The 22,106-nt window shown below is 31.3% G+C and overlaps 2 protein-coding genes across 3 annotated transcripts; one reads left to right on the plus strand and one right to left on the minus strand.

The window, feature by feature from the left end:
* Window positions 1-1,845: 1,845 nt before the first annotated feature.
* LOC113858547 (uncharacterized protein At4g28440-like) lies at window positions 1,846-3,951 on the minus strand. The gene is made up of 2 exons (XM_027491239.1): window positions 3,591-3,951; window positions 1,846-2,260 (listed from the first exon to the last, which is right to left on the minus strand). Exons 1-2 carry the CDS (start codon window positions 3,844-3,846, stop codon window positions 2,070-2,072), a joined length of 447 nt encoding a protein of 148 aa, XP_027347040.1. The 5' UTR covers window positions 3,847-3,951; the 3' UTR covers window positions 1,846-2,069.
* A 13,390-nt stretch (window positions 3,952-17,341) lies between these two features.
* Window positions 17,342-21,045, plus strand: LOC113857734 (protein DEHYDRATION-INDUCED 19-like). Of its 2 annotated transcripts, XM_027489898.1 has the most exons (5): window positions 17,342-17,782; window positions 17,890-18,029; window positions 19,501-19,578; window positions 19,693-19,979; window positions 20,470-21,045. In XM_027489898.1, exons 1-5 carry the CDS (start codon window positions 17,698-17,700, stop codon window positions 20,576-20,578), a joined length of 699 nt encoding a protein of 232 aa, XP_027345699.1. In that variant the 5' UTR covers window positions 17,342-17,697; the 3' UTR covers window positions 20,579-21,045. The 2 variants fall into 2 exon arrangements, with proteins under 2 accessions (XP_027345699.1, XP_027345700.1); XM_027489899.1 differs by lacking the exon at window positions 19,501-19,578 and having other exon boundaries at window positions 17,378-17,782; window positions 19,699-19,979; window positions 20,470-20,961.
* The last annotated feature ends 1,061 nt before the right edge of the window (window positions 21,046-22,106 follow it).

Here is a 22,106-nt window from a genome sequence, read left to right on the forward strand (position 1 = left end):
GACTTTTGATGCCAAACAAGTTGACATGGCTGAGCAGATTGGAATAACCAACATCAAAGCCTCTTCGCTCCATATCATTCTGACACCATGTTTATCTACCATCTATTTGAAGCAACTCCTAACTCACAGCCCAAAATAAACAAGTCCAAACCCGCAACTCCTTACTACGACCAGAAAGATATATCCGGAACTCCTTTTGTAAAATAACGGGAAAACAAGTTAAATTTTTTTAAAATAATTATTATATTTAAAATTGTATAATTAAGTTCATAAATTTTAACAATATTTTTAATTTATTTTTCTTCATTAAATATGAAGACCTGACTAAAAAATTAAATAACTAAAGGATTATATTACTAGTTTAATTATGAAAAATGTTAAGGAATAGTTTTTAAGAATATGAAAGTAATATAATTTTATTGAAAATAAGAGTTTATTATATTAAAATAAAAAATTTTCCGTGACATGTAGTAATTATTTTAGAAATAATTATTATATTTAATTCTAAAAAATAAATTTTCTTGAGTCGCACAAACAAACAACAAAAGCACTAAAACAATAATAAGATTTGATATTATTATAATATAAATATAAAATTTTCTTAATTGTGTCCAAAACACTTCATAAAAATTTATATATAATATTTTTTTATTAAGAAACACAATCTAAAATTTTTTCGTTTAGATCACAAGCATGTTTCATAAAAGGCAATTATTTTCAACTTGAATAAAATTATTATGAACAACAAAATTTCCCTTCTAAACATTTAATACAACTGCATTTATCAAGACTAGAACTTAAAACCATATACTAAATTAGAATAAGATTTAGTCAATCCACATTCTCAATAGTAATTACAATCTAATATATTGATAAGACTAAATATAATAATTAAAAAACATTCATTAAGAAAAAGTTGATAAATTTATGGATATAAAGGTCATAAAAACAGTGATCGCGACTTCGTATGATAAGCAATTTAAAGTTTAAACAGAGAATTTAAAAAAAAAAAATTAAAAATAAAAGTTAATGAAAGTGGAGTGGAAGAGTTAAAGGCCTTGATGGCGTTTCGTTTGGATAGTGTAAGGCAAGAAGGGTCTACGCTCCATAACTGATGACCCTACAACACCTTTCAAGAAACAAATGATGAATTGGCGTATCATTCAAGCCAGCCTAGCCAAGTCTTTCCCTACTGCGAAAGGTGTGGTCCAATCACCAAACTTTCATTGCCAATTTGATATTGACTAACTCAATTAATATTTTATCTCCCTATAACCAGAGGAGAAAATTAGTACAGTAGAGAAAAGTGCCAAATTATACAAATATCTGTGATCATAGTTGTTATACACAAAAGTTTAGTCACTTTCCGTCGTCATCTTGTCTTTCAATTAATGAACCTCTTTGGCTTGTCAAAGATTATCGATACTAATAATTCAACACAAAAATATAGCTTATCAATATTATAATCAAGGTTTAGGGTTTACTAAGAGGATAGTTGGAACTTGGAAGAAATTATTTCAGCTTATTAAAACATTACTTTCTTAATTTTTTTAAACATATTTTAATTATTATGGCTTTGATAAACATGCAATGTATAACCACAAGATAGCTGGTTCATCTTATGGCTTGCTGTTTGCTTTACTCTCTGCATCCGCACGGGTAACATTATAATAGTTATTTTTCATTTATTAATCTAACAACACCTACACAGTCAGAAGCTTGATGCTGTGACTTTGGAAATCTAATTTGCAACTTAACACATTATAACATTAACTTCAGAAGGTGAAGGATATACACATTGCAAGTTGCTATTAACAAAATATCATACTCTTTTCAAGTCCACCGGATACACTTGCTGACATAGATAATAGCAAATCTTGATTGTTGACACAACATCGTTCAAGTGACATCAACTTAACTCTAAAAGATGTCAAACATGTTAAAGGAAAATACTGGCTAACAGAAGTAAGAATGTATACCAACCCCTCCATCAACAGTTAACTTTTACCTTAACATTATCCATTGTACCGCAAACAAATCACAAAGCCATATATGCACTCTTCTTTGAATCATTCCTCAACCACGTTAACCAATTCATATTCAACCAGGGATAGGTTGTTATCCTCTTTAACTACAAATTTTGCAGGTTCAGTTACCTCGATGCGGCCCCATTTGTCAACAGCTAGCCTCATTGATCCCTTAAACATGTCAATCTTTGCATTACGAAGAATCACCGTATTCTCAGGCTTCATCAAGTCAACTGCACACAGAGGGGAGAAAAGGTCATCCCTTACACAATAGAACATAAACCAATGTTGTCTCTCCACACTCCACCCCTACACATATACCATGTATCAATACATGTGTCATCAATCAATAAACACACACAAGGAAACTTTGTTAAATGAAATCACCTTTTAACTTCTTGCATAATTTGACGGGTGGCATTCCGTAACATAAAAATGTTTGCAAACAAAAAATAAGTAATTATCACATGACCATTTTATCTATATTGCGCATCAGATTTTTGCCGTTTTGATCGCCTTTCCTTTCTTCACATGATTATCTAACAAAGCCTAATCTACTCTATTTACCTTTTATTTCCATTCCTCCTATCTTCTTTCCTCTTATTTCTTTCCTCCCTATTTCATTCCTCATCCAAGGTTAACAGTTGACATAACTTTCTAGAAGTTGCCAACTACTACTAGGGAATAAATTGCAGACTCTGAGATAAACAAAACACTTATCTTAAACAGTCAATAACCAGTTTATGAGTATGTCAATATTTTCAAGGAAATTTTTTTTGAAAAAGTTTAATCAAAACAAAATTGTTTGTCTACAGTGTACATACAGGATGATAACAAATACATCAACACCCAAGAGTTTCAAAGAAGCAACGGTTAATATGTGAATACAAAGCTGGTGATATGCAAATGATATGAACAAATATGACTGAAAAACTCAATGAAATGCAATATCATGGTCACTCCAAATGAAAGTAAAACGAGCATGAAATAACTGACTTGGACTTAAAATTTTCAAGGCATCGAGACTAACTCACTGGTATGGATTTTAAAAGAAAATGAAGGAAGCCCAAATTCATTCGAAACACATTCAAAGCAGTAAAACCTTCCATCACAAAAGACACAAAATGGAGATTCATGTAATTCACAGCCTTGACAAAGAAAACCTTGAGAAGGCATACAAAATCCATCCTTTATCAGCCTGAGCCAACAACAACCACATATCTAAAGAACCCACTATGCCTATTCAATCTCATAACTTTTAATTCTATCAAATATCACGAGAGGAAATTCCTAAAGCAGAACACATCAAAGCATAAAAGGGATAATGATTACAATCAATCACGATTCCGATTTCAAGCAACCCAACCATTTGCGAGAAAGGCATTCCGATCTCCATTTTCATTTCTCAAGCACGCATTATCAGATCCATCGAAGAAAACCCCAAGTGAATAAGAGACAAAAATAGAAAGACAATCTTTAAAGCAATAAAAGCGTGCCCAAATGGAAAGTTTGAATTTTGAGGAAACAAAAAAAAAAAAAGGGCTATGGGGAGAGTAAAAGGACCTTGATCGTTGCGAGCGGTGAAAATGATGGTGCCGGTGTCATCACCGATGAGACACTCGGCGATGAGAGTGGGTCGAAGGTTTTGGGAAGAAGAGGGTCGTGCCTTGTGTAAAACGGTGCTGGAGGATAACACCTTTGCGATCAAAGTGTGACCGTTGGTTCCCGGTTTCAGTTGATCCACTTTGGTGAAAACGGGCTTTCTCTTAGCCGGTTTGTCGGTGGCACTTGCTTCTTGTTGCTTATTCGCGGAAGCCATTGCTTCTGAGTCTGATGCTTCACAATTGGCTTTCCTTTTCCTCTCTCTCTGACGAATGGATTTTGCAGAGATTGGAATAATAAAAAGCCTTCAAATGGCATTTCATCGTCACTTTTTCTGTTGGAAATGATGCGACACGTCGTTTCAGATCGAATCGCCAAATGTCACGTGACATCCCACCAAGCCTTTACACGCTTCCCTTGCTTCGTTCTCGGCCCACACAGCCCACAAAAATAAATATATAACTTTTTCAATGTTTATAAGGAGGTACACAAATCATAAATAATTTATTTCAAACTATATATAATTTTATAAATTTAATAAAAAAGAATAATTTTTTATTTTATATATTTTAAATTTTTGTTTAATCAATATAATATGAAAAGTCTATCTTATAAACATGTTTTATTTTTTTAGTATAAAATTTATCAGGTAAAATATTAAAATTATAAATAAATATAATGCGATAACATAATATATATAATTTATTTAATTTGTTCAAATATAACATTCATTGCAATTTTATAAATAATATAATATGTATTAAAATATATTACATTACTTATCACCTCTAAATTCGTTGACATGTTATAATTAGATTTATATCACATTGTTTAAATATGACATGTTACAATCAGATTTAAAAAATTAATAAAAATGAATTTAATAATATTTATAAAATTTAAAATATATTTTATCCAGACTATTTTCGATTTGCTGATCATTATAAGTTTTTTGAAGACTTTACAAAACTAAAATTTACAAACTAAATTTAAACGATTTCATTTATCCTTTGAAATTACTAGTTTTGATTTGATTTGATTTTTTATGGCACAACCTATTTCCATAAGTGAGGAAGTAAAAGTTATTTTTTGTTAAAAAATTGGACAATTTTTTTAAAAAACACTTACAAGAATTCCAAGATAAATGAGAATATCTTTCAAAACATACATAAAATTTGTTGTTAATTAAATATAAATTATCATAATCTTGATAATTTTAAATTTGCAGAGAATATCGTGGGAGTCTCAAATTATTAGTTCAAGATTTTAAATAAAAGGTATTTTCTTACTTTATTGAATGTTAATTTAACTCATAAAGCATTAACACTTAGTAGAAAACTCTCTTTGTTGAGAAAATGTTGTTTCACATACTTTTCATTAGTGAGATATTGTTAATTCTTTTGCTCTCAAGACTCATGTTACTTGTATCAAGTTTATACACTTTTTTGGGTCATTCTTTACAGACATTTCTAACTATTCTTGTGGGGACTAAGGGATTGGGCTTCTACATAAATTAACACCCATTGTTGGACTGAGTTGGGGTACAATGGGTTGTTTCTAAGTTTCTCTCTCTGAAAGATTTATTTGCAATGAATATCCACTAGTCCTTGACTAGAAAGAAGTATGCTCTGCACTTGCCATTTTAATGGATCCTGTGCATCAGAAAATTTATAGGTAAAAGATCCTGTTGCTACGGTCCTCTTTATTATGATTCAGGAAGGATGATCAGCATGAGTATAAGAAAAATGCATATGGGTTTGCTCAAAGTATTAGAAAGTGCTGATAGTTTCTTTCTGGGTTATGATATAAGAGGCTCCCGGCCAGTGATGGTATCAGAGCCTTCAAATTATTTGATGCTCATATCCTCAAGGTTTATCGGCTGGACAACTGACAGGCACTTACCGGAGAAACTGTTTTTACAGTTGCCCCTGTCTGTAACAAAGCCACAAACTCCTGTATTTATTCAGAGCCTAAAGTCTCTGTTGAAAGAAGGGATAAGTGTGATAGTCATTGCAAATAAAGTCAGTAAGAGTTACCACAACACCATGTTACAAGTAGTGGAGAGATTTCAGAAGAAGTGTCTGTGGTTGTATTCATGGTGTTGTGGTAACTCTTACTGACTTTATTTGCAATGACTATCACACTTATCCCTTCTTTCAACAGAGACTTTAGGCTCTGAATAAATACAGGAGTTCGTGGCTTTGTTACAGACAGGGGCAACTGTAAAAACAGTTTCTCCGGTAAGTGCCTGTCAGCTGTCCAGCCGATAAACCCTGAGGATATGAGCATCAAATAATTTGAAGGCTCTGATACCATCACTGGCCGGGAGCCTCTTATATCATAACCCAGAAAGAAACTATCAGCACTTTCTAATACTTTGAGCAAACCCATATGCATTTTTTTTATACTCATGCTGATCATCCTTCTTGAATCATAATAAAGAGGACCGTAGCAACAGGATCTTTTACCTAGAAATTTTCTGATGCACAGGATCCATTAAAATGGCAAGTGCAGAGCATACTTCTTTCTAGTCAGGGACTAGTGGATATTCATTGCAAATAAAGCTTTCAGAGAGAGAAACTTAGAAACAACTCATGATAGGAATGAAACACAAATTTTATTTCGGGTTGATCTCCTCTGCCTTCAAATAGCAAGAGCTCCTCCTTATATAGAGGATGGACAACAAACATAATAATTATACACGACAAGGTTGGATAAGATTCCCAAACCTTTTACAAAGTGGCTTTTTTAAAGCATATAAAAGCTTAAACTTTAAGTACATCTGATTCACACAAAAACAAAATGCCTAAAGATACTTTATTACATAAAGGTTCTTTATCAGAGATTCTTCAGTCCTTAAAGATTGGCTCGTGACTTGGTGACAAGTTGGGATCAGGACTTGAGGTGTAGCTTATGGAATCATCCGGATCTTGTGAATCCATGTATGTATCATTATGTGAAGACCCTTCATCTTTGATTATTATATGGCTTGTCGTTTCCCAATTTCCAAATGTGACACTGGAACAAGTTACTGGTGGACTTATCTGTTGAACTTTATTCCAGATAGATGGATCATCACTATCAGAAGGGCAAATTATGTCCATTGCTTTTAATTTAGAGCATGTAGATTTTACTTTAATCATTTCTTCAAGAGCTCCATTTTCCACATGAAGGTGAATATTTAAATCTGCCTGATTAAAAGGTGGTCTGTCTGGTTGAGATATTTCTTTGAGATTGAAATAAGTATTCCAAACTCTGACCTGATTTTGAGAATAAAGTAATTTCGTAACAGCATGTTCAAAATAAGGTCTGTGAATGATTACCACCGTCACATGCTTGGGGGTTTCTGCTGGAGGCAGATCAATTTCTTTCCAGATACTAAGTCTTTCCATTTCAGTCTGAACATCTTTTATCCAATTTGGAATAGGTTGGAACCAGGATAAAAATTTCCATACCAATGTTGACTGATTTCGTGGGTCACTGAGGAACTCAAACAGATTGAATGTAGGAAAAACTATAGGGTAATGGTACAAAAGGGTGGCACACCAAAGATACCATACATCTTCTTCAATTAAAGGAAAATCCATTAATAATGCAAAGATGTTTAGGTATGGTGCATCAGGTTGAAACCAGGTAGGTTTAGGTTTAACATTACGATGGTAGAGTGAAAGAGACAAATAATGGAACATGTGATTTTTTGCAAAATCTTTGATGTATTCTATAGTGATAACGTCATGTCTCATATCTGGTGGAAACAATGGAAGAGGAGTTGATCCAGAGCTGGTACTGGTTTCAGCAATATTGAGAGGGAAAATTAATGGATATGTGTTTAAGGTGGTAACAAGGGTAACTGGTTTTTTTGGTCTGGACAAAAGATCAGGAACAACATTTTTTTCTCCTTTGATGTGTTTAACAGTAAAATCATACCTGGAGAACCAATTTTTTAGTCTGAGAACTTGAGGATCAGGTGGCATCTTATTTTTGAAATCAAGCAGTGCAGGAAAAGCAGAATTATCTATATGGACTTCAAAATTATAACCTCTGAGATAGAAGTCAAATTTTTTAATACCATTTTTGACTGCAAGGGCCTCTTTGAATGTTGTATGATAATGCTTTTCAGATTCTTTAAATTGTCCACTGGCGTGTCCACAATAAGCCTTTTTTCCATTAATTTCTTCAAGTAGAACAGCACCCCAATAATGATCACTAGCATCTGTTTGCAAAATTCTTTTTCCATCACCAGGAATTTTCAATGGGGGAGGATTTTGAGCTATCTTCTTCAAATGTTGAACAGCTTCAGTTTGTTCATTGCTCCAGGATAGAGGATTTTTCCTTAGTAATTTTGACAAAGGACTTGTGTACTTGGCAGCATTAGGGATGAAATCCCTAATATAATTCAGCACTCCAAGAAATTGTTGAATCTGTTTGACTGTAAAATTTTCATCAGGAAAATTTAGGAGTTTTTCTGCAATGTGAGGCTGTGGTTGATAATTTCCCTGAGAAAAGTGCATTCCCAGAAAATCTATCTGGGTTTGGGCTAACTGAATCTTTTTTTCTGATAACATAATCCCATAATCATTTGCAAGCTCAAAAAATTTATTCAAGAGAATTTTATGGGATTCAGTATCTTTTGAGAATAATAATACATCATCTATGTAGATGAGTGTACTATCTAGAATGGGTTCAAAGATTCTGGTCATGGCTTTCTGAAAAAGGGAAGGTGCTACCTTTAAACCGAATGGAAGGACTTTCCATTGATATTGAGCATTTGGTATGCAGAAAGCAGTTTTGTATCGATCAGAAGGATCAACACCAAGTTGCCAAAATCCTGACTTTAAATCAAACTTTGAAAAGATTATGGCATCTTTGATTAGTGTATTTAGAGAAGAGGTTTTAGGAATAGGAAATTTATCATCTTTGAGAAAATGATTAAGAGGTTTGTAATCAATGACTAACCTCTTTTTTCCTCTGATCTTCTCAGATCTTTTTTCAACATAGAAAGCTTGGCATGCCCATTCAGATTTAGTTGGTTCTATCAATCCTTGACGAAGAAGTTCAGTACATTCTTGTCGAGCCATCTGGAGGTCAGTCGGACTCATTCCAGGATGTGTGGCTTTGGTGGAATTGATGTCTTCATTGAGCTTGAAAGGGAGTTTTATAAAAAACTCTGGATTGTTCCAAATGGGTCTGGGATGAGAGAACTTTTCATGTCCATCTGCACACAAAGTTTTTAATTTTTCTTTAATCTCAGAGTATTCTGTGGGGCTTTCTTCAAGGGAATAAAGCTTCAATATATCTGTATAAGGCTTGAAGGTTCTTTTGAATTTTATTCCTCTGGGAAGAATGTGGAGTTTGTCAGTGAGACAGTAAGCATCCATTCCAAGCAAAATGTCTTTGTTAGGGAGATGAGTCCCTATGGGCTTGATCCAGATAATGCAATCTGGAAACAGTTTAATCCCAATAGGCATTTTTGAGATTAGGTGAGTATTGAAGACTTTTCCATCAGCTGCAATAAAGCTGGTTGTATATTGAGTCCAGCATTCTTTTGGAAGAATATCTGGATTCATCATAGTTCTCTGTGCTCCAGTGTCCATGTAGGCTATGGCCTTGATGGGAGTAGCATATTTGTTGATGAGAACTTGGACTTCCACGCAAGGTTGTGATGGAGTTTGAAGAACACTATTTACTTCTTGAGTAAAATAAAGGGGAATGTATTCATCTTCTTTGTTTGATGATTCTGAAGATTCATCAGATGATTCTTGAATAGCAAAGACAGTATCTTGATCAGCTTCCTCTTGTTCTGAGAATTCGGATTCAATGTCTCCTTCAATGGGATCTAAAGAATTTACCAGATTTTGAGCTTTTGCATCTTTGTTGGGGCATCTTTTTGCAAAGTGTCCTTTTTTCCCACAAATGAAACATCTAGTTCCTTTGTTTTTTCCTTTTTTGGTCTTTTTTTTAAAATACTTCATCTTCTTCTTCTTCTTTTTTGAGAATTTTTTCACTATACCTTTTTTCTTGGATGGACAAACACATTTCTTTTCTTTGCATCCAATTTCAAGGTATTTCTTTTTGCAGGCCTTAGTAAATTTTGATCTCTCATTCATTACGTCAGAGATGAAAAGATGTGTCCTGCACAATTTATCAAGAGATTCCAGTGTTTTCTGGTGGATCTGGCCAAGGCTTAGACTAGTTAAGTCTTGTCCTTGAGCAACAATGAGTTTGTGGATCTCTGGTTGTAATTCTTGAGGGAGAGAGGCAACATAAGTATTTTTTAAACTGACATCATTGTATCCATTGAGAAGATAGAAAATTTCTACCATTCTTTTATGATGTCTCTCTAAGTCATTTTTCTTCAAAGAACAGCATCTCATCTCAAAATAATCTTGCCTGATTTTCTTGTCATAAAGATCCATGTCTCCTACAAATTCTTGATGTATGGCTCCAAGAACTTGGCGAGTATTTCCCAGTTGATGAAACTGGTCTTGTTTGACACTACCAAGATTATGATACCATTCTTTTAGAGTGCCAGTCATTCTGCAACAAAATTCTTCAATGACTTTATATGGATCTGCATCTAATTTCATGAACTGAGTATCTAACCAGGCTCCAAAATCAAGTAATCTCTTTCTCCAGTACTTTGGAGAAACATCATCGAGAGTAAAGTAAGGACCTCCATTGATTTTTTATCCTTTTTTCTCTCGTCTGTTAGTATCTTCTTCCTCATAAGGTGAATCATAAAAATATCCTCTTTGATTACTGGATTGTGTTGTGTTGACCATCAGCATCTCAGTGATGTTTGTAAATTCTTCATCAGAGGACTTATCTTCTGGTACTTCTGATTCACTCTGGGATTCTTCAGCTGTTGAAGATTCATAAGATTCTCCATATTCAGCTGATTCAGTATCTGAAGGATTAAGTTCATCTTCTTCAAGAATTACTCCTATAAAAGGAGTTCTTTCTTGGCTTCCTTTTGAAGATTTCTTTGGGGGAGATCTTTCTTCTTCAGAGGAATCTAAGCTCTTTGTCTTAATGGTTTCTGAAGAGAAAATACTCATTTTTCCTTTACCCTTAGAGTCATGAGTGGATGGCCTGGGCTTAGGTTTATAAGCAGAGGGTAAGGAATATGATGGTGCTGTGAAAGTTCCTTGGTAAAAAGGAGATGGGCTAAAAGGAGAATAATAACTTGAAGGAGCAGGAGGTGGAACTAGAAAGGGATTTATTTCAGATTCCCTATTCTGTTGTTTAGCAGCAATCAATTCATCCATTTCTTTGATTTGCTCTTTAAGTCTCCTGATTTCTCTATCTTTCTTGTGATATTCTCCGGTGAAGACAGTTTTTTCTTCTGTCAATTTTGAGATATCTAGCTCCAGTTTTGCAATCTGCTTTTGAGACTCTTTGTAGTATCTTCTGAGCTTGTCAGACAGATATTGGAGCTTCTCATCATTCTTATGGACAGTATCAACAATCTGGTCCATCTTCCCATTCATCTTTTTTAAAAGTTGGTTTTGAGCCAAAGAATTCTCAGTTTGCCAGTTGAGAACTTCTTCAGCTTGAGATGGAGCCTTAAGAGTTCCATCTGGTTGTATTTCTGAAGGTATTACTAAAGGCCGAGTATTGACCTTAGTGACAGGGTCTACTTTTCTTTCCAAAGAAGGGAAATTCTCCTCATATTTGGTAAACATCATACAGGGAATAGGAGTTGCATCCTCTTTAAGAGGTGAACTAAAGGAATTGCACAATCCTGGTGGAGGAGGCCATGTGATCAGATCTGGATCACAAGGAGGTTTGGACAATAGTCCTTCTTTTCTCAGGATCTCCAAAGCCTCATCATAGATAGGCAGAGGTTTTCTTTCATTTCTGATTCCTACCCATGGAGTAAATCCAGGATCTCTTCTCCTAGGCTTAGGAGGAGGTTTGCAAGGTTTCTTTTTCTTCCTTCTTTGAATTTCTTCATCATCTTCATCTGATTCTTCATCAGAAGTATCACCAGTATGCATCCAGCAATCACAATCAGGATCACACATAGAAGGATCAACATCCCACATGAAGTGTCCATCGAATTTATCAGAATAGATGGAGGATCCATCAGGTTTGAAGCTGTATACTGGGATTCTATGTTCTTTCCCAACAGGGATGACCATGAGTGATTGGAAACAGTCAGTGGAAGGTCTAGGTTCTTCTTCAGGCTTTTTAAATATTGTTCTAACTCCACCATCAATAGATCTTCTGAACGTGGCTTCAAAAGATTGAATGGGTTTGTTGTTTTGCCTGATCTTCTCATAGTTAGTCGTCCATTCGAGTGAAATTAGTTTGAGAAGTTCTTCCCTGGGGATCTGTCTAGGAACTTGGATGATAGAAGGAACATCATCCTCACTCCTATTGGCTATGACAAACAGACTATCATTTGCTGTTCCTGAAAGGGGTAGATCATGAGCATGATTTTGTAGTCTGTAGATCATTTGATGATGAAGGGTTGCTGAAATAGCTTCTTCAATCTGTTCAGCTCCAGTAAGCTGAATCTGGACTTTAAGTCGGGTTGGGAGAGTTTTATCTCTCAAAGAGACATTATAGTTTGGAAAAATAGTGAGGACCACACTTCCAGCATGGAGGGTGGTTATTAGTGTTGCAATGACGGCATGTTCATAATGGATATAGGTGGAATCAAGGAGAGTGATTCTGGCAGTAACTGGAAGATTCTTCCTACCATGGAGTGATAGGACTAATCTTATTGCACCAAAATGTAGAGCAGAGTATCCCTCAGTCTTCCAATGATCTACGAAGGTTTTAGGGATTTCCAGGTTAATATACCTTTCCTCCTTTGTAGCAGGTATCTCACATTGGTCCATTCTGGTAGATTGAACATACTCTTTGATGGGAGATTGCTTTCTAAGGATCAAAGCATTGACTTTATTGGTCCAGGATTTATGTCTCCTGAAAACATTATAAGGGCTTAAAAGTGGAGCTATGGATTCCTGAATTTGAGCACCCTCAGGAACATAGGTGTATTCTATCAGGTTTTCTATTTTATCAGAAGCAGTTCTGATACAGTCTTTAGGTAATGAAATGGGAGAGTTTACAAGTAGTGGAGAGATTTCAGAAGAAGTGTCTGTGGTTGTATTCATGGTGTTGTGGTAACTCTTACTGACTTTATTTGCAATGACTATCACACTTATCCCTTCTTTCAACAGAGACTTTAGGCTCTGAATAAATACAGGAGTTCGTGGCTTTGTTACAGATAGGAGCAACTGTAAAAACAGTTTCTCCGGTAAGTGTCTGTCAGCTGTCCAGCCGATAAACCCTGAGGATATGAGTATCAAATAATTTGAAGGCTCTGATACCATCACTGGCTGGGAGCCTCTTATATCATAACCCAGAAAGAAACTATCAGCACTTTCTAATACTTTGAGCAAACCCATATGCATTTTTCTTATACTCATGCTGATCATCCTTCCTGAATCATAATAACATGGTTTACAAACATATGTTATTTTTATCTAATATAATTTTTTTCGTTCATATTTACTACTTAAATATAAAAGAATAAATATTTATGAGACACGCTTTGTAAAGTAGTAGTAATGTTAATAATAAGAAGGAACTGACCGAAATGACATAAATTGAAAATAGCAACAAAAGATAACATCCGAGATTGCAAGGATGCTCATAAGTTTGTGTTTGAATCAAAACAATTGATTTTTTTGAACATTTAGTTACATGACTTAATTGAATATTTATATAATAAACACTCACTAAATGAAAACTTATTAAGAAAAGTAAAAAAAAAAACAAAAAAAAACTTATTTTGAGTTAGATGAATTGAATATACACACACGTTTTCTTATTATGTTCAGTTTCATGATGGCATGTTTTACACGTGAATTTGCAACATTGAATATGCGTATATGTCACCATTTTTAAGTTATTTGATTTTACGTTTAAACCGGATTGAGAATTTTATAATGAAATCAAAAACAGAAGTTTTAAAATATAAATAATTTCATTTTACATTTAGTTTTAACTTAAATATATAAATCATTTTATTTTACATTTAGTTTTAACTAAAATTAATTTTATAAGATTACATTAGTTAATCTAAAATCAAGTTTATAATTATTCATCTAGTGGAGAAGAGAAGAGGAAAAGGCATTTTCGCTGCATCAGAATGGGAAGGCTACAAGGTATATATAGTTATAATCGATAATTTTAATGCAATAATTATGAAAAAAAAAAAAAGTTTGCTTAATGAGATAGAAACCGCGGTTACACCAACACTAAATACACGTATATAGTTTGGTTAATTTAAAATTGAGATGGTATATTTATAAATTTTAACACTATAAAAATAAATTCTAATGTTTTAAAATAATAAACTTAAAAAGTAAAATTTTTAATGTATAAATGATAACATCACAATGCATTTGTATTGTATATAGTTGATATGATGCTAATTATACCTAACTAATAATATCAATAATATACCATTATCACTTATTAGTAAGAGATAAAAGATAAGTTATTTTATTAGTCGAATGGCATTTAAATTCACAAAATTGCATATGTTTTAACTTTGTATAAGTGTGTTTTTTATTTTTATTTTTTTAAGTAAGTATTAGTTTTTTTTTTGTGTATATAAATTTTGAGTTCCTCTTAAACTCTATCGAATAATATATGTTTTACTTATAAAAAATAATATACATTAATTTTATACATAAAAAGAGTAACCATGGTAGTTTAAAGTTAAATATTTTTAATAATTATTTTGTAGACCTAATAGCTGTCTAATTATTTTTAAGAATAAAAAGGGGAGAAGGTTTATGAGTTTTAGGCTTTACAATATGACAAACATCAAGTTAATATGAAAATTTATAGCAATACATTTTTTTAACATATTTTTTAATTTTTAATATAATTAATTTATTTTAAAAAATTAAAACAAATTTAAAAATTAATTAATTTATAGAATAATTACTTTAACTTTTTTATTGACACTGAATCTTACAAAAATCTCTATATATTGCTTAAGAATATAATTTTTTTTAATAATTTGAAAATTACACACTGTGATATATATATATATATATATATATATATATATATATAATATTACCATTTTAGCATTTAGTTTGTATCCATCATGTAAATTAATAATTTTATCTAAGTCTCTTTTTAAAAAATATAATTTAAAAATAAAAGTAATAATTAAATTTAATAGAAAATTAAGATAATTGATAAAAAAAAATTTAAAATTTAAAATAAGTAATAATTAGTGAATAAAAACTAAAAAATTTAAAAAATAGTCAAAGTAGTCTTAAATATTTAGGAGAGTAGACGTGAAGAAAAAATTAACTTTTAGTTATCAAGAAGTAAGAGATTGTAGAAAGTTAAAAACTTTTATTAAAAGAAAAAATATATTGAACAAGATTTAAGGAGCGTGAATTATAAACAACAAATGTATTTTCAAAGAAAATAATTTGTTGAGAGAGAATAAAAAAAAAATCCATTTTTTTAGAGTACATGAAACAGAGGAAAAAAAAAGAAAAAAATTAAAGAAAAATAAATATTCTAAGAAATATCTAACCAAGAATTCTAAATCATTACAAAAGGTCCACAAAAATAAATAAAAAATTAATTTTTTTCACTTGCTAGATCAAGTAAGAGTTATTCTTCTTATCATTTTTTTTGTTTGCTTGTGTTCTTCTTCATTTTTTTTCTTGTATTTTTTTTATTATTCTCTATTTGTTTATATAAAAATCAAACATTTTTTAACCTTAAAAACCTTCTTCTTTTGTAAATTCTAAAAACTAAACATTTTCTAACCTTAAAAATCTTTTTTTTTTTTTTTGCAAAACTACAATTTTTTTTTTACAAATCTTAAAAATTCTAACATTTTCTAACCCTAAACATTTTTCATTTTTGTAAATTCTAAAAACTTAACCTTTCCTAACTCTAAAAATATTTTCTTGTTTTTTTTTTTGCAAACCTTAAAAATCTAACCATTTCTAACCCTAAAAATTATTTCTTTTACTTTTTTACATCAAGTTATATACATTTTTTTGTTTTCCCTTTTTTTTTAAAAAAAAAATCTACATAATAATCAAACTATATTGATAAAGTGGTAAATTCATATTCAATATTATTTATATTGTAAAGATTTAGCAAGTAACTATATACTAAAATTAATTCATGTGTAATGACGAATTTACTTTTAAAATAAAAAATTTTAATATTTTAAAAATAATTTTGAATCTTACGTGATGGATCCAAAAAAAAATAAATCTTTCTACAAAAATATTTAAAATATATCCAAACTGGATTTTAAAAAAATAACTGCTTAATTAACAAGAACATGATTTATAAAGTTCAAAATATTTTTATTTTTTTATTTTAAAACTTTAAAAGATTTTTTTTATATTTTTATCTAATTTTGAATTTAAAAAACTAAAAATAATTTCAAAATTTACTTCTTTTAAAATTTAAAAGATAGTAATAAATTCAAAAATAGTAAAAAAAATGAATTTTTTAAAGTAAAATAAGTATTTTTAAAGGTAAAATAATTTTATATAATTAATTAAATAGTAATTATTTTATTTAACAAATGTCTAATACTTTTGTAAACGATTCTTAAATTCAAATATAATTTCAAAAAAAAATTTAATTAATTTTTTAATATTTCTTTTGATAAATTTTTGTAGCGACAATAAAATATGAATTTAAATATTTGTATGTGTTATTATAATTTAATATTTAAAAAATTGGAAATAAGATAATATAAAATTAAATAGTTAAATACATTGAATCAAATCTACCAAGCTGGAATACCTTTTAATATAGATATCGATAATGATCGACAAACAAACGGAGAATAATCTTACGATAAGCTATTTTTTAATGTAATTAATTAATTAATCTAAAAATGTTAATATATGACAATTAAATTCTTCAAGCCCTTATCATGTGGTCACATTTTCAGCAATTACTGGAAGACCGATTGTTATCAACAACAGCACACTTTTACATATTATTTTGAAAATTTTTCTTATTTATTAAATTTTATAAAACAATATAAATTTTCCTCTATTTAATAAATTCAATACGTAATTTATAATTTTTTAATAAAAACTTTAAATAATACAAAAAATATTTTAAAAAATTATATAATGATAAAACTATTAAAATATCTTGCCTTGCACCGATTTTTTTTAATTTTATAGTATTTATTTCAGATAATAAAAAAAGTATACATGGTATTTATATATTATAATCTGAATTAATAAAATTATAGTTGAGATAAGGATAACAGATTTTTTTTTTTATAATTGGTTAACATGTTTTGATAAAAAAAATAAAAAATAATAATGATTATTTAAAAATAAAAATAAAATATACATATATGAATAAAAAAAGGAAGAATAAAGTATATAAAAATAACGCTAAATAAAAAATATTTTTAAAAAATGAAGTTATAAAAATAACCTTAATTGAGAAAAAAATAATCGAAACAACCTTATTATTTTGAAGTATAAAGATTTGCCTGGTGGAACCTATGGCGGTTGGGCTAATTAAATATTGGATTAAAGTAAGCAGAGAATTTAATTGAAAAACCTGAGTCGCAAAAAATAAAAGAAGAGAAAAGAGGCGGCAAAATTGTTATAACCACATAATAATTAATGAATAATAATAAGAGGAAAGAAAACAATACCAAACAAACCAAACGTATGTGGTATATCCTATCCTAAGGCAAAGTCCGACATTTCCTCACATTTGTTTAAGCTCAACTTTTATACTAACCACAAAGCACAACTCTCTCCATTTCAGTCGGCAATTCTCAAACCTTTGGAAAAAGTCAAATCATTTAGGAAAAAATATATTCAAGACTTATTATTGTTATTTTAATTTTTCTCTAGACTTAGGACCTGATTTGAATCTCAAAAAATATTAGTTTTTTTCATTTGAGGAAAAAAAAAATTAGAAAGTGTTGATTGAATTTGTTGAAGGTGGGTGATTTGATTTGATTTGTTTCAGTTACATAACTCCATTTTTATCAAATCATTTCTTTGATCCTTCAATGGATTCTGACTTCTGGACCTCGCGTCTTGCCGCCGCCAAACGCCAATACACGCTTCAGCATCACCATCCCAGTTCCCATTTAGGTTGGTGTTAATCTTGGCATTTCCCATTTTTCTTTGATGAGGAAAAATTTTTCTGGGTTCAATCAAAATCTGATTTTTTTTAATTTTTAAATATCTGGTTGTGTCAGATCGGCTGGGAATCGATGATTTTGATGTGGAAGAAGAGGTGCGACCCGATTTCCCGTGTCCGTATTGTTACGAAGACTTTGACCTTGCGTCCTTGTGTTCTCATCTTGAAGACGAGCATTCGTGTGAATCAAGAGTCACTGTAGGACCCTACTCTTATCTCTGATGTCATTTATTTTCCTATTTTGTAATCTAGATCTATGTTTTGTTTGTTACAGTTTTTTTTTTTTTTTAATATATAAACATAAATCTAAAGCTAGATCCACTTTGGCTTTTTTCTTCATTTGGAGAAATTGGTCGCCTTTAATCTTGATTGCAAGGTTGTTGGAAGCTTCCTGTTAGTTTCCTCAAATGATTGAAAGCACCAAGGGTTATTGCTATTTTAGCTTATTGTACAGAGGAAACCTTTAAATAAATGAATTTACTTGATATTTCAATCTCAGAAGAATTATAAGATTGCCCGGTGCTGGTATGATAAGATTACAAGTGAGCCATATTTTTTAAGTAATTGATATTAAGGATCCAGGAAAAGTAACCTGCTTTAGGTTCTTGACACGTTCTTCCTTTTTGATTGACCTGAACATAAGGCATGAGAATTGTAGTTTATTGGTTCATACTGGCATATAAACATGTTACCTTTTGTCTTTTGCCCACCTTCCATACTTTATCTATTAGATATTTTTCAATTTGGTTGTTAATCTAGAAGTGATGGGATGAATTAGCTCGAGTATTAATTTAAACTTTGTAGAGGAGGAAAGTCTGTGTGTCAAAGAGGACTGATATGGTTTAGTTGTAAGCTTGTAATCATAATAAGTTAGACAATCAGAGGCAATTCATAGGAAGAAAAAGGCTCAAGGGCATAAAATCAAGCACACTAACCTTCTTTCTAAGTAGATTTTTAAGGGTATATAGCTCCAATGAGGATTGTTTCTCTGTCCATTTCTTTTTAGTTGCCTTATACATTGTATAGCTGTGCTCAAGTGGTATTTACGATATATCCAAGATTATTCAAGAGGTATGTTCTTTGCTACCACTTATTGAGATGGGAAATGATCCTAAATTCCTAATATCATTTGTTAAAAAGGTGGTCTATGATCTTCTGAACCATAAATCGTAAATATTAATTGTCATTATAAATTTTGCGATGATTGATATGGACTGCTGCTGAATTAGGATACAGTTCATTGTGCATGTATGTGCCATGTTTGAAGAGTGTGTATGAATAAACTATAGGGTTTTGCTAACCAATGCCTGCACTGGTTAAGGAATTAAACGTAGAAAGTTTTCATTGAAAATTACACTGGGATGCATTGGAAATCATGAGAGGTAGTGCATCAATAATATTTTCTAATAAAAACTTTTCATTTTTTATTCCTTAACTGGTGTCTTGGCTAGCATTTGCCTAAACTATATATGAAGTAAAAAGATCAAGAAGCTGAAGTGCAGTGTTTGAAGAATTTGTACCAATAAACTTCTATAAAGTGAAAAAGGAAAAAACTGAAGATCAATGATTAGTTTATGTCTTTTTAGGGGTTGTTAGTTTACATCTATGCCTCAAGGATTGAATTAAGTTTGGTTATGATAGTCTCATTCTTTGTTTTTCTGTTATGCAGATTTGTCCCATATGCTCAGTTAAAGTTGCACGCGACATGTTGAGTCACATAATGCTGCAACATGGGCACTTATTTAAGATATCCTTTATACTCTTGTTTTGATTGAATATAGTTAACCTGTTCAGATAACGGGTTGTTTTTCTAAGTGAAAAATGAAAAACTTTATTGTTGCTTCCCTTAACTGAGGATTACTTACAGAGAAGGCGAAGATTAAGGAGAGTTGCTATTCCGAACAGTCAGACATTATCTCTTTTGGGTCGAGATCTTCGTGAGGCGCATTTACAGGTGCTTCTTGGTGGTGGTGGTGGATATCGGTCAAACAGTGCCACTGTATCAAATGCAGCCACTGATCCATTCCTATCCTCTTTTATTTTGAATTTCCCTGCCTGTGAAGCAGAAGAAATTTCTAAATCTGTGGTGACAAGCGTTGAAGATTCTTCTACAAAAAACACGGCACCTGCACATATCTGGAAATCAAGGTGCTTTTTTGCTCCCTACTCAGTAATTAATAAAAAGATATTTGGAAGTTCCTTTAAATTTTTCAATCCCTTGTGGTGTCAATATTTATCAGTTGAAGCCCTTGTGGTAAATCATTATCCTCCTTATATTCATCATTTCCAGCCTGCACATTATTTATGGTACCAAAATTCTTAAAACATTGTTTCAAATATTGGCCCTGCTACAGAACATGTTTTGCATGTTTTCTATCAGAAGTGTTTTTCCCACAATCAAATCATGTGATTGTAATATCAAGGGTGGGCAGAAGCAGGATTTGTGACCTTTCGACACCAATACTATTATTTACTAGTTATCTATTTTCTCTATTCATTAGGAACAGATGATAGCTTGATATAATTGTGTAACTAAAACTAGACCGTTATTTGTGCTTAACAAGTTTGCTTAATGTGTGCTTCATCCATATTAAAGAATGCGCTATGAATCGCACCTCTGATCTGTCTCTCTTTGCAGTTTTGATCCTTCACTGAGCATTGAAGAGCGGGAGAAAAGGATAAGACAAGCTGCTGGGAGATCTGGTTTTGTGCAGGATTTGTTTCTCTCAACTTTGTTAGGCGACTAATGGAAGCTGCAAGCTGCTTTGAGAAGAATAATCAACTTGAGATTCATCCGTAAGTATCTTGAAGGAAGGAAGGATACCTCCAGTGGGATTCAGTGGTTATTTGACAATCCATATTAGCTAAATTGGGATATTGTCACGGTGGCACCTTGGGCATAGTGCTGAATCTGATGATAGTTTTCCATTTATCCCACCCTTGTAAGTTGTAAGCATCTTTACTAGAGATGTATTACTTTCTGAGTAAAAAAAAGGTTTTTTAGCTTATGCAAAGACTTGTTTTGTTATATTGGTTGGCATTATGATCCCCTTGAGTCATAATAACATACCTTACCTTTATGGTTCCTTTCAAATGATATCTGATGAAGAAATTTGAAATGTTCTTTTTAATAAGTAGGAAATTTAATTCAATTAATGTATCAATAACTACTTCTATACACACCATCTAGTTGCTTGTTTGGATTATTTCGTTTCAAGAAAATAATTATTTTTCTTATAGTTCCTTGAAACAACTGATATCTGAGGGGAAGTGAATTTTTGTTAGTTTTGGCTTTAGTGAACTTAGTTTTTTTTAGTATGAATTAACTAATGTTTTTTAGCCTTATATTGTGGAACACAATTGTGTTGTATTCTTATTTTTAATATAAAAACGAAATTATCACCATTCAAATGTTTAATAGTTATAGATATTAAATCCTACAAAATCGGAAGGACTTTGAATCCCTTATGATTGCTGCTGAGTCTCTAATTGGCCCTGATACCTTCTTCCTTCTAGAACAACCAATCTTTGAACGAATCACGACAAATAAAAGCCGAATTTAGATAAGACCAGAACTTGTAGTTTAACTTGAATAGGATTGTTTCTGAACGGTCTAAACAAAATGAGTTTGTGATTATAACATTGATTTGTCTACCAAAAATATTTAATTTATCTCCATAGCTAAAAGAGCCTTTGAGGTTGACCAAATGGCAAAATTTGCTTGGGTAACGTTGAACTGGTTAGTGTACATTCAATGGAACACACGGTTGTCGGCATTAGAAAAAGTTCCAAATATGTTTATGATTTGCTCAGTTGAATTTTCGCAGAACCGTGTTATTAAATCCCAATGACGGTCATCATATTATGACTTTTAGGTGGTAATGAATATTCAATGATTAGTGATTACTACTATTATTCATCATCTTCTGATTGTTATTAAATTTACTTTTCTTAGTATACTTTGTTATTATATCTGTGTCCAATACTCTGTATTCAAAATTTAGACACCATTGAAGTTTTTCACTCTTCTTCGCAGCAAGGGTATATAGCAGGATTAAAGTTATATTTTAAAATATAAAAATAAGAACCTTTAACTATTTTTATTGTTGTTCAATATTTTAAACTTTTAATATAAATAATTTATACTTATAATTTAATTATTAAATCTATAAAGTTACATTTTATATAAAATAAAATTTGATTGCTCTTCACACATATATACGCTTATAATATCTTAAATAAAATAAATAATAATATTAGAAATAGAAGAAAAAA

This window comes from Abrus precatorius, unplaced genomic scaffold, assembly GCF_003935025.1.
Source record: "Abrus precatorius isolate BTA unplaced genomic scaffold, Abrus_2018 Scaffold2, whole genome shotgun sequence".
Classification (NCBI taxonomy): domain Eukaryota; kingdom Viridiplantae; phylum Streptophyta; class Magnoliopsida; order Fabales; family Fabaceae; genus Abrus; species Abrus precatorius.

Excerpts from the sequence above, each read along its gene's own strand:
- LOC113858547 (XM_027491239.1), bottom strand. The coding sequence starts at position 3,846 with ATGGCTTCCGCGAATAAGCAACAAGAAGCAAGTGCCACCGACAAACCG. Across the intron at positions 2,261-3,590 it reads CACCGCTCGCAACGATCAAG|TTGACTTGATGAAGCCTGAG; the intron begins GTCCTTTTACTC and ends CTCTGTGTGCAG.
- LOC113857734 (XM_027489898.1), top strand. The coding sequence starts at position 17,698 with ATGGATTCTGACTTCTGGACCTCGCGTCTTGCCGCCGCCAAACGCCAA. Across the intron at positions 18,030-19,500 it reads CGTGTGAATCAAGAGTCACT|ATTTGTCCCATATGCTCAGT; the intron begins GTAGGACCCTAC and ends TCTGTTATGCAG. Across the intron at positions 19,980-20,469 it reads GCACATATCTGGAAATCAAG|TTTTGATCCTTCACTGAGCA; the intron begins GTGCTTTTTTGC and ends CTCTCTTTGCAG.